Source organism: Bombus affinis, chromosome 1 (assembly GCF_024516045.1).
Source record: "Bombus affinis isolate iyBomAffi1 chromosome 1, iyBomAffi1.2, whole genome shotgun sequence".
Classification (NCBI taxonomy): domain Eukaryota; kingdom Metazoa; phylum Arthropoda; class Insecta; order Hymenoptera; family Apidae; genus Bombus; species Bombus affinis.
The window spans coordinates 4,363,370-4,376,700 of NC_066344.1; the positions used below are offsets into that span (position 1 = coordinate 4,363,370).

Here is a 13,331-nt window from a genome sequence, read left to right on the forward strand (position 1 = left end):
TATTTTTTCCTACCCCATGCCCCGCTTTGTCGCGAACCCCGTACCATCGCTACCGTTTCTATCTCTCTTTGCTCTGCTTCTTTCGTTTTACCAAGCGTTCCACAGTGCGGCATTTCATTGAGGATTTGGGACAAAAATCAAAATTCGCTGGCCACGTTCGCAGACAACGTTCGCACGTTGTCAGGCTGTTCATAGGCAGCGTTCGCACGTTCGCAGGCCACGTTCTCGATGGATAAATTGTCGAATTGAAAAGTATGAAAAAGATGATCGTTAGTTAAATTCACCTTGAATTCACCATTATTTATGTCATCTTACGGAAGTATATCGTTTGTTTCTTGAGAATCGAATGTTAATCGTGTACGCATGTAACGAAATTAAGAAATGAATAAAAAGTTAATCAGTTTGGTTTGTGAAAGTCTCGTACGATGTGTCTCAATTATTGCGGCGCCGGATAATTTTGATTGAGGAAGAAATAAATAAACACGTATCAGATTCGTGCAAATGAAATATTTCTCTGAAGTTTGGATAATATAAGAGAAAGCAGAAAAACTGTCCTTAATTTACCGTGTTGTATCATTAAACTCAATTAGCAATGCTGTATATTTCTTTCCACCAAAAATAGGTAATAAGATATTTTCTTTTTTTCAACGAATTTTAAACTCGTTGGTATCAACTATACAAACATCCGTACCATTGACTATGATTTGAGACGAGCTTACTATGAAAATTTTATTGTAGCTCGTTGAATTCTTTACGAAGGAAAATGTTTGTAATATTTGATTATAATCGCTCACAATAAGATTTTCTTCCGAAGTTCATTTAGTTTGGAATTTAAGGCCAGAGAGAAGAAATTCATGTTCTAGAATGTAAGGGTCAAGGAAATAGCATTGGTCTCTTTCACACGATCGACGAAGTGTACATTAGCACATGTCGGATTGTAACGTCTATTTTATGTAGATTAGATAGAAAGGAAGATAGAGAACACGCAGGCTAATTCATTACATATTGTCATCCGAGGCAACTTTTCATCCATCGATTTTAAAAGATGACGTCAACAATACAGGTTCTATTTAAAAAGATCTGCCCAATGTAGAAAACGTTTATTTCTTATTCTCCTCGTCACATCCCGTGTGATTTTCCAGAACGATACATATTACACATACGCGCCGTTTTGTGAAAAGATAAGAATGAAAAACAAAATTAATAATTCATCGCGATCAAAGAGAGATAAAATTCGCTAATTTATCAAAGTCAAGTATTAAATATCACGTAACTTATCGAACGCGTAATGACGTCAATATATTGTGTAATTACTCGGCGAGGGAAATCGAACTGGAGGTGAAAAAAAAAAAAAAAAAAAAAAGAAAATCGCATTGATCGGTGGAAAAAATGTAGAAAAATATGGAGATCGAAGGACACGCTTCATCGATGCGTTACGCGTGAATCCTTGAATTTATTCCTATCGTTGACGATACAGTTCTGACGTCGATTTTTTTCCGTTCCACGCACTTGTGGCTTCCGGAGAACTCGTCGGAAAAGAGAGATTCCTTATGTCGTCGTAGTGACGTAATGGAAGGCAGGAGTACTATATTTATGTAAATCACGTCGGCGTATCATGGATACCATTTTTATGCATGGCATATGTGTATAACGTATGCCATCGTCGCGACGCGCTGCAAATTTATGCTGTCTTTACGCGAACTCTTATAGGAAGCTATCCGTTACTTTCTGCGTTTTACGTACAATTTGTGCAGAAATCGCAAGAGAGGAGACAGTGATGGAAATGAAACGTGAAGATACTTGAAATGGTAGAACGAGATGTAGATGAATCTGCAATTTGAATATCCGTATGTTTAAACAAGGATGATAGTCCTAATAACTAGCTTGGCTGTCTGAGATTGATTTTCATCAAGAAGTTTTCAGCCCATTAACTGGATCATCTTTTAACTAAAAATGTCGGCGACCATGAAATTAGATGTTAATAAAATCAAATCAGTGTTGGTTCTTCCAAATTCATGTATTATATAGTTTAATTGTAACAGAAATGGAACGAGTAGGTTGAAAATTAGGAGAGCCATAAGTAAAGAAATTATTGTATCTAGTAAGAAAGTATTGTATCAGTTAACCAATTAAATTAATCGGTAAAAGTTCGTCGAGATATATTCCTTTATTATTACACGTGAAGAGATACTAAAAGATATTTATACTATAGTTTTAATTTTGAAAGTCAAGAAGAATTTAAATAATTCCCTTGATACCTCCAATAGAAAAATATTAATTGACATCAATATCCAAAGCTCGAAACTATAAGAAATTATTACAAAATAACGATATTCACGAAGAAAATAAAGGTGATAGGTTATAGTAAAAGGTCACGATAAACATCCCAACAGTACAATTCCATACTATATTTATATTTTCTTTTAACGATTCCTTTCGCTTCCACGCCTTCTTGCCTCTCTATTCGGAACAAGATATTCAATTTCTTAAAACTTTTCACGAATAGACACTCAGCCAGTCACCGTTCGAGACAATAACTCGTGGCGCCTATCAATCCTTTTTACATCGAATTAACCGGTTAACCATGAATCGTAACCACGTGTCCTGACGACCGGTTCCCCCTTTCTCTTGCAGATCCTGAAGGAGACGACCGCTGCGAGGAACGAACAGCTCACCGAGTTGGAAAACCTCTTCGACTATTTGGATGAACACAGGAGCCTGCAGGGTTACGAGGGCGAGAAATCGGCGCGGTGAGTTTGCACGATTTTTCTACGTTTTATTAGACATTCGAGAATGAGGCAATTTACATGGAGAGCTCGTAAATCACGCGGCCGGTAACGGGATTAAAATGAGTTTCGAGCCGGGCGACGAATGCCTCGATACGTGAACATTTCAAGCCCGTAATCGGATTGGCTGCGTTCGACGCGTTTTATTAACACTCGCTGTTTGCTCAATTGCTGATCGACGACGAACAGGCGCGAACCATTTCACGTCAAATCGCCCAGGAATTGCTACCGTGCCCTGTGACTTATTGAAAAGAGAAAAGAATTTCTTCGATTTTTTCTTTTTCTTTGCATTCGAGTATGTGTAGAATATATCGATAGGCTCGAGAGACTGAATCGCGTGAAATTTCAATTTGCTACCACGAACGACTTTATTGGACAACGCAGAATTAAATGATTTTGTATTTTGCTGCATGGATCAAAAAGATGCTTTCAAGGATCAATGAAAGAGAGATATGGCTATTTTGAATATAGTTGCACATTGTTATATTAAGTGTAAGAAGGACTTTAAACGAGAAGAAGTAACAATATAAAATATACGTATAGGTATGAAACAATTTAAAAAATATAATTCAATTCGTAACAAAAAAAAGGCTTCTTAAAGGTCATTAGAAATCGATACCGCTAGACAAAAAATTCTTTTTCAATGAATTATTATCAAAGTCCTTTCCTCGCGTTGTAATGTTTGAGGAGTATAATTTTTCATTATATTTCTTTTCTGATATCTAATCCTTTCTCGAATTTCGACTTTCTATTCATCACGGCGATATGCTGAAAGATTTAGTTAATATTTGTTGCCCATTAAAAGTCCTTATCTTATCGCGAATAAATTGTATTTATACTACACACTATAATACTCGTATAAGAAAGTAGTTGTTGCAAAGTTGTGATAAAAATCTAAACCAAATTCGTCAGAAGGTTTAGAAGAACACTTCCACTGCGTATATTCCTCTCAACAATATTTGATATCGCCTTGCAATATTCTTTTATACGTACAACAATTTTAAATTTAATTATCGCTAGACAAGTACTGCGAAATACTTTATATTTGTCTGTATGTCAAACTAAAATTACATCCATCATTTGAAAGCCAAACAAAATTCATCAGACACATCTTCACATCTAAAAGTACTCTTTATCCATATATTGTTCCATAAGATTCTTTTGTACGCGTAACCATTCCTAAAGATATCACTAAACCAGTTCTGTGAAATGCTCTATATTTATCCGCATGTCAAACCAGAATTCTATTAAGAATTTAAAAGTTTATAAAAATCTATCAAACAAGTCTTCACTGTAAAGACTTTATCTGCATATTTTTTGCCACTCACGCTCCTTCCTGTCATTATCGACGAGCATTACACGAGCGTGCATTAAGAGCAGAGAGGTGCAGCTTCCGGGGGACGTCGAGATGGTAGAGGTCGTCGACGAAGAGAGGCGTCGAGATCAAGTAGTCGCCGGTTGAAAGGGGAGAGAATCAATCGTGTCGATTGAAGATTGATTAGGCGGTTGCATTGACGTCCGAGATTTAGCGTGCGATGCAATTTCTTTGCCGTGTCTGCCCTTTGTGCCTGTCTTCGGGATCTTTGGCTTTCTGATCCTTCCAGCGTACTGCATCAGTCCCTTTTCCTTTCTCTCTTCGCTCTCTCGTCATCCCTCTCGATACCGGATCTTAAACACGTACACATCCACACAGAGAGCGTAGATCCACACAGTACTGTTTCAATGGTGGTTTGTAAAATAGTTGTCGGGATACGAATGCTCGACGGAATCGATGCGCGGAACAAAAGCAGGAAAAAAGCCATCGGGATTCTTTCATTTTCGAAAGGATGCCGTTCCTCTGTCTCTCGATAACGCGCGATGTGTCAGTGTTCTTCTCGCGTTTGTTTCCTCTATTACTGTTGCTTGTGTCTCCAATATGGAGAATATAGGGGATGGTTAGGTTTGCAGTTGAATTTCATCCAATCTTTTTATTTCAAATATTCGAATTTCTTTGAAACATTTGAAAACATCTGATAATCGATTGTTTCACGTTACAAATATAACAACGGTACTTAGTGAATTGCCAAAGTTATTAATCTGTATTTATTGTTAGTCTGTAAGTTTGTAAATTCTTGATTTATGTTCGATTTAGATTATAAAGATCGTTATTGTTGTTATTATTGTTGCGTATAAAGAAGAATTAGAATTGATTTTTTTTCTATATAATCTTTGTTAAAAGTTTCTTAGAATTTTGATACTGATGATAAAGAAAGAGAGAAATATGTTTGGCTTTACGAATAGTGCCTTAAATAAAGTATCTCGTAAGAATCTGAGCTTATCGATGTCCCCAAAAGATCAACTAAAATTTCCTTTCATTCTTCGAACGATAAAAATTCATTCGCACATAACTACATTTTCCATCGATCGTTCTATACTGGAAACATCGAAATATACCAAAGGCACACCAACTTCGTCATAACCTGCATCATAATTCCTTCCACACTCTAACACAAAAATCTCCAACTCTCTCTACATTCTCCCAACCACGAACCACATCCAGGACCACTTCCCGGGAACAATATTCCTCAGTCAGGCTCCTAGAAGCCATAAAACGTCATACCGTATTTCGCCATATAGCCACACTCGACTTGTACTCCTGTTAATCGTTTAAACGGAACAAGCAACTTCTAGTCGAGATAATTTCAATTCATAAATATTCTCGAGAAACGTTTAATATTCCTTCTACATCGCAAATATCGTGATCGGTTGGCTTAGTTGGCTCAACCATTATCAGGTTCGTAATTATCGTCTGTATCTACTTGCGTAACGAGTAGAGAAATGAAAAGACGTGATTTTGAGGATTTTTCCAGATTATAAACGGGACACATTCACGAAGTGCAATGCTTATTTATGACAAAATTTATGCTTGTAGAGACTTTTGCAAGATTCTATGATGAAACTCGAGGGCAAGAGTAACAGGAGACTAGCTATCATTATCGTTTGCTATCGTATCTTCTTCTTGTCCGTGGTCGTGGCCGTGTAGTCGACGACCTCGTCGCCCGTACTTTTCGAACGTGCGCATAAATCCCTTTATGGTCGTCGTGTCACGAATTCACTGCTTGTCGCCGATTTTATTGCCCGGTGGATTGCTCGGTGTTGTCGTGGCTTTTACACCGGCGAATAGCCGGTATCGAAACTTCCGGCATTTCGTCTGACGACGACACGGCAACCGGAAAAAAGCGTAAGGTACAGACGCTCCGTATAAACGATGCGAATTCATTGTATCAGACGTTCGTTCTTTTATCTGTTTGCTGTTTTGTAATTTGATGAGACGAGAATTGCTATAAAATACTTTCTGATATGGTGGGGCAACTCGTGTGTTGTACCCTTGAATTTTCTTTGGAATACAGATAATGAAGTCTTCCCATTTCTACAATCATGTAATAATTTAAGAAGTGATAAAGATAATTATGTAAAAGTTGGGTTTGTTTTCCACGATGTGTTTTACACATTGAAAATTGTTATCAAACACGTCTAAAAATTCTTTATGCTAAGAGACTTTTAAAAGTAAATGGGTTTTAAAAAAAAGAATATGGCTTATTTTTGCTCTAGATTCGACAAATACAATTTTATCGGAATCGATGACTGTGACCTCTTCCTTAATTTTAATTTATTTTGGAAATATTATGTATTAACTTTGATATCAGAAAAAAATTGAAACTTAATGCTGTTCGATGTTTATTGACATTATCGGCATTATTAATCGACAATACAATTGATATTTTTGCAGGATTTTCTATAGCTTATTTCTTATAATCTGTACTGATTCTAAATCTTGTGTTGATAACGTAAATTGATAATGTGTATTGTAAATATATTAGGAAGAAGAACTTCACACTAGGCTTGATAAATCCTTATAACAAATCTACATATATGTATTCTTAAATATCAATTTGAAATCAATCCTTAAAATGTATCCTTTTTTTTTTATCAAAGTGCATTCTAAAAATATTAGAAATATTGAATATTTTATTATGTATTCGACAGTACCCTGACTTGTACGTAAGTTTCTAATGAAAAATTATTTAAAGATCTCCTGTTGACATATTGCATTGTGCTTACATTGCAGTATGTCGAGTAATAAATACTTAAGAGTCTCTTTCCATTTATATTCTTCTGTACGTGATCTTCCACGCTCACGTAACAATCTTTAAAGATCGCTAAACACATTCATAACCTAAAAAATCGTCAAAATCACGTCTTTCCATTTCTCCATTTATCATCTTGTCTCGCACCAACAACACAACAGCTACATCCTCTCCTCTTATTATAATAAATTGCAACCATTGCCGCGCGCAAGACGTAAGAAACGCGGAAATAGTTAAAAGGATAAAGTAAATGTAGAAATATCCAACTCACTATCTACCACACGCATCAAAATAATTTCTTCTCGTAAGTAATCCTGTCATAAAAAATAAAAATCCTTGTTCGTTATTTTCTGCGATATCAACGAAATCTTCCTTGTGTGCGTGCACACACAGTCGAATTACATGAGTCGCGAGAGGCATTCGAAAGATTTACAGATCCGCGTGATTCGGGCTACTATTTCTTCCACCTGATAATTGTCGCGAATTAGTTCAGTAAATCAGCCAGTTTCCCTTTCTCTCTCTTTCTCCTTTTCTCTCAACAATGTGCCTACCTGCCTATCTCTATCTGTTCCACTTGTTCTGCACTCCTGCCACCTTTCGATCCCGAGAATAGCGTGATCGTTTCACGTAAATAACAATTAAACGAAACCTATGGTACATTAAGTCGGACTTTCGCCGCCCTCGTTCGCCTTTACTCCTTCACCCTCTCTTCCATATTACTCGTGGATTATCGTGGAGAACATAAATCCCAATTACCCGCCCACAGCGCGCATAATGATCGATAATTAGCGCCGTCCGTCGCCGCCTCTGTTTCGTCCCGTTTCACTTCCGTCTTCCATTACCAACTTTTTCTCGAAATCTCTACCTTGTTGCGATTAGAGACAGGTTTTAAATGCGCGCTGGAGAAAGTTGCAGAATTTCGAGTATTCAACGGTGGAACTTTAAAACGAGAGTGAAAGTCGCGTGTGAAACTAGGAAGGGTGTTTGGAGAAAAGATCGTTATGAATTGGAAGAATTTTAGATTTTATACTTTCACGATGATTAGATGACATATTCCTGATTCTTTGTTTCGACGTTTTGCGAATTCCACTTCACTTCACAAAGTGCAACGCACTAATAACGCGGTTGAAACCCGAAGAATCGACAATCAGAGTTATCGAAAAGCGCAGAGTATTTTAGTATGGTTGTGCTTATGGCGATTCACGTTTTTCTGAACATAGTTAAAGCAATAGAATCTATGTAGAGATTTGTTTCACCCACTGAAGATTGTGACGAATACTATATTTTGAATGGTTTACGTGTTTAGGATGTTTTATTCCGCGTATTACGTGCAATTTTGCATTTTTAAATTTCTCGTGAATGTATGAAGATATGCAGACTGCTGGTAATATATGTGTTTCTAATAATACAAGTAGAAATGGAAGTATTTTATAGAAATTCTTTCTAGAAAGAAGAAATGAAAGCAACCCATTAGATCCACATATATATACATATATATATATAAGCGAACCTCTTAAAAATAGCTTTTAAGTTGATGAAGTTTTGCAAAAAGCATAGTTGCAACTGGCTTCAATATTTTAATACTATGCCAAGTAATATTTTTAAAATTACAAAGAGGTTGGAGCAATAACTTTCCCCCTTCAAAAACAAATAAAAAGAAAATTTTGGTAATGCATACAACTACATATTGAATTTTAAAATTGCTTTCCTACCAAAAATAAGAGAGATATTACTTATCGTATTCTTCTTTTATATTCTTCAAGTTAAATATACAGAAAGCAGTCAGCTATCACAACCTAGAAAATTATAACAATCGTATTTCACAACAGCAGGTGACCCATCACGGACATAACAGAAATTTTGAATTTGAAATTCCAGTTACCAAAAAGGGTCAATCCTCCCTTTATCTAAATTGTTTTGGAACAACGTAACATAATATTTTAGTAAAATATGACAACTCGTGCGTAGCTAATCGTGAGAATCCTTACGGACTCAAAGGGTGTTAAAGAGGAAGAGGGAGATGACGATTGGATAATCGAAGTCGAAACGACGACTACAACGAAATTTAAGGCGTCGGTGCTCGTTATCGATGCATTAGCCCGTGAAGAACTCATCAAGATCGATTCTAGATCACTGAGGGAACTTTTCTTCGAGAAGATCACCTGCCCCATATGCATGGTCATTCCTGGCGACAGGTATTGCACCTGTAATACACCTGCGACCGATCGGATAATTTGAAAGATATTTATTATCCCATTTCGATTATCGGCCATCCATCTGGAGCTGTTACGAATCGGTTTCCAAAAATTATGAACCATCCGAAGGCGTTGTGACTATCTGTCATTTTTCCGATTAAATGAATCACGAGAATCATTACATCGAACATGAGAATCTACTTTCAGTTCAAATTCCACGAAAGAGATGTGCAATCGAAGATAAAACCGAATTGCCTTTGACTTTTTTTGCAAGCTTAATTACAGATCTTGTAATGGATTATAAGATGCTTTGCATACGAAGATTACAGAAGGAAGACACGACAAGTTGATCTTTGTTGAGTTTCTGATGTTAATGTCACATTCCGATTAAACAGGTGAATTTTAATATGACATAATCGGAACGAAGATTATCTGTCCAAGGGTGTAAATCTCATGAAACTACCTGATAAATTGGCAAAGCCAAAGGTACAGTTATTAAAGCATGTAATATTTTACTATTTATAAAGTTGCAATTAGTACTACGAGTCATATCTTGAAAATTTTCGAGAAGATAAAAAACACAGGTTTATCTGCAAAATCTACAGACAACTTTGTAACATAAAATTGTATATTAATTACTAGATCGTTTCATATTAAGTTTATCAGTTTCGACGATCGGTGACAAGGATTTTAATGAAATTAAAATACGATGTAGTTTATTTTATATCAGAGGAATGCACTGCTACACGAGCATCTCGAGCAATTCATTAAACCTCCTCTGTTTCTGGTCAATAAAGCAAAATTATTAAAAGACCTGGCGTGGTTCCCCTTAGTCTCTGATTAAACTACAAAGAATCGAATGCCGTTCACCGACTCGACGTCAATTACAATTATGATAATTCCCGCGTCCGTGATAAGGATCGTCGGATTCGTTTCACGTATTCCGCGTTCATCGTAACAAAACCGATTTGAATTTTCCCCGGGTAAATCGCCAGCAACCCCATCGCGCGCAAATATCAAGGAATTTCATTTCGTATCTGGCAAACAACAAGAGCGACGACGACGATGGCCACAAATCCAGAGACGAGTTGCCGCGACCAGCATTTTCCACCTGCTGTATTTCTACACACGGAGAGAAAGATAAATAGCTAGATAGATAGAGATAGAGATAGAGAAAAAGAGAGAGAGAGAGAGAGAGAGAGAGAGACCAGGACCCCTCTGGAACAATTATTATTCTCCGCGGATCGCCTAGGTTATTGAGCAAGAACAGGACTTCCGCCGTGGAATCAGATAGTCTCGTGTTGCATGTGCAGCATGAGCGCACCGTGGAGATGCGCACACCTAGGAATCCGGGCTGCCGGTGTGCATCTACCTGCGATTCCTCGTGCATCCGTGCACAGTACGGCCGGCCTGTGCACGGATTACAAAGTGGATATTGCCTGCACCGACTGCGATCCCGATGATTTGCGCCCGTCTCGGATTAAGCGACGCTCACATCGAGGTTCAGCTTGGTTTAATTGGGTTCGATGTGGGGGTAAATGGAGAGGAGGTTGGTTAATAGTTGGAAGAAATTATTGAGGATGTTGTGGCACGGTGTAGGGATATATGTATATAGCAATTCAGGTAGATCACAAATATATTCGAACGTGGTGTAAAAACCTATTATGAATATTACACTGCTGGCTATAAGTACATATTAGAACACCTCCTGATATTTAATACAAATTGAATACTTTTTATCGCTTTTATTTCCCAGATATCTTGTTATAAAGCTAAGTATCTTATTACTATAAATTTCTAGATATCTTGTTATAAATGTACATAAATTCCTAGCTATTTTATTTACATTATGTGTGCCTTATAGCATCAAGTAATACTAAATAAAAAATAAATTTTGTTTCGGTTCTCCAATGGATATAGCGAGTAAGTCTCTTCATACTTATGGCCAGCGGTGTATTATATGTATTATATAGGATATTTTGAAGTTTCATTAGCAGTGTTATGAGATTCGATTATCATGATTGATGATATTTATGTACGTTGGAGCTATGAGATATTTAGTGTAAGTGTACATTCCGCAAAAATAGTTAACGAAGGGTTAAATCAAACTCCCTAGATAAGAAACTAAGGCTTTAATACATTTCGGACACTATAAATTAACTGATCTTGTAAGTATCTAATCGTTTCAATAAAGTAATGTAAATAAAAATATGCTGAAAATTACTTTGTACTAAACATTGTTAAATATTTTCTTCGTTGTATTAATGAGAATAAAATTAATCCTTTTTTTCTGAGAAATTAAGAAGCACTCGATTCATTGAATGGCGACGTATATTGTTCCTTGAAGTATTAATGTTAACAAAATGTTAAATCAGGATCTTTGGTACGATTAAGTGTTGGTATAGGGATTATTCATTGTAAATAATATTCAATGATTGTATCGATGTTCGATGTAATGATATAATTGAAAAATTATTAGAAATTAGAACAGGAATTTTTGAAATGAAAGATTTTTGAAGATTTCTTATATAATATTGTGCTCGATAGAAATATTCAGGTTCGAAATCTGATATATTTTCTTAAAGAATGATTTATGATATAATATTAAAGCCTTAAAGAACGATTAGAATTTATTATATAATTTCTGCTATACTAATTTATAATATTTACGTATTAATTTCACAAACCAGACCGTAATCATCGTAAAGTAAAATCTAACAAAATTGCTTATGGTAGAATTCGATAAAAACAATTGGTATTCCACGACGTAGTTTAAACACATCACAAGAATATACAAGAATGAAAATAAGAAATTGTAACTTTTGCTCTCTATAGCCCGTGACTTTTTAATTTCTATAGCGTTGCGCGGCTATGATAAATTATTTAATTAAACTCGCAGGAATATACTTGAAGCTTACTTTCCACGCTCTGAAAATGTTCGGCTTAATAATTGGCCAACTTGATTTATTATTCGGTCTTTAACCGTCCGCGGTTAATTTCGTCTCTCGGATATGGTATACGCAATTAGTTACGTACAGTGGGAGCTACCAGTTTAATGACGCACAAATAAAAGTTGTCTATGATAAACGTGTATCTACGGTCGTGACTAAGATATGCAGATTTTATCATTCGATTGCCGCCGTGCTGAATCTCTAATTACTCTTGGGGCTACGTGATTTCTGAAGGCGCCACGCTCATCTCTCTTCCTTCCTCCGTCTATAAATTTACAATTCTTTTCCCCTTCCATTTTTACTAGCCGGCAATCAAGTTTTATCGTCTAACATTAAACATTATAACATCGAAACACTCCGTGTTCTCTATACATAATTCAAAAATGCCAGAAAAAGATCGCAGCCTCGCTACGACTGAATGAAGCTACATCTACATTTGTTTCAAGCAACGCGAATGCCCATTCGAACCGATAAAACTGACATTCCTCCATTCGTAGCAGCGAAATGAAAGCACGTGTAATCGATTAGACCCGGGTAACCACTCTGAAACAACTTTCCGGTAGAACCATAAAAATTCGACGCCGCATCCATGGCTTTGTGAGCACAGGTTACGAGAACTAGATACGAACAGCACACGCGCGAGTGCTAATAGAAGCTAGAAGAACACCCGATGGAAATTGGCAATTATCGCAACCCATAACTAAGGGCTTCTATCGAGACATAAGGTCTGCACACACGATACGACCGAAGGGTCTGAGTGCAGGGTAATTACGCAATAATTAGAAATTAAAAATCGAATGCATCGATGCTCCTCCCTTTCCTTCATCCTATTCTCTATATCTATATCTATATAGCTTCTATACCGATAGAATCTATATCTATTTCTATCCTGACCGTCTTTGACCGCTATTTATTTCCTTTTCTCTCGTTCCTGTTTTTTTTTCGCCTCTGTTCTCTCTCTCTCTCTCTCTCTCTCTCTCTCTCTCTCTCTCTCGTGTTTCTTCCTGCATCACGATCATTTCGTTGCAGTTAAGCGCATCGTCAGCTGGCGAATTGCATTTCTGCAAGGATGCCCCGTGTACGCGATGGGTTAACGAACCTGACGTCTCCTCCTCTTGCCTTCTGTTTCTTTCGCTTCCTCCCACTACCGAGGTTACTCTTTTTTCATCTTTTTCCTTTTTTTTTTTATTGTTACGTCGCTTTTTTACGTTACGACGGAAACGTCGAAGAAGAATGGACGTTGAATTGGCCGACGGAAACGCGCAGAGGCCA

General features: G+C 36.7%; 1 protein-coding gene across 1 annotated transcript in view; it reads left to right on the forward strand.

Moving 5' to 3' along the window:
* LOC126920134 (UPF0489 protein C5orf22 homolog) overlaps window positions 1–13,331 on the forward strand; it is a 420,270-nt gene that overhangs the window by 262,804 nt on the left and 144,135 nt on the right. Inside the window, exon 3 of the mRNA XM_050730096.1 lies at window positions 2,635–2,750. Coding sequence (XP_050586053.1) covers window positions 2,635–2,750 — 116 coding nt within the window. The remainder of the gene's footprint in view (window positions 1–2,634; window positions 2,751–13,331) is intronic.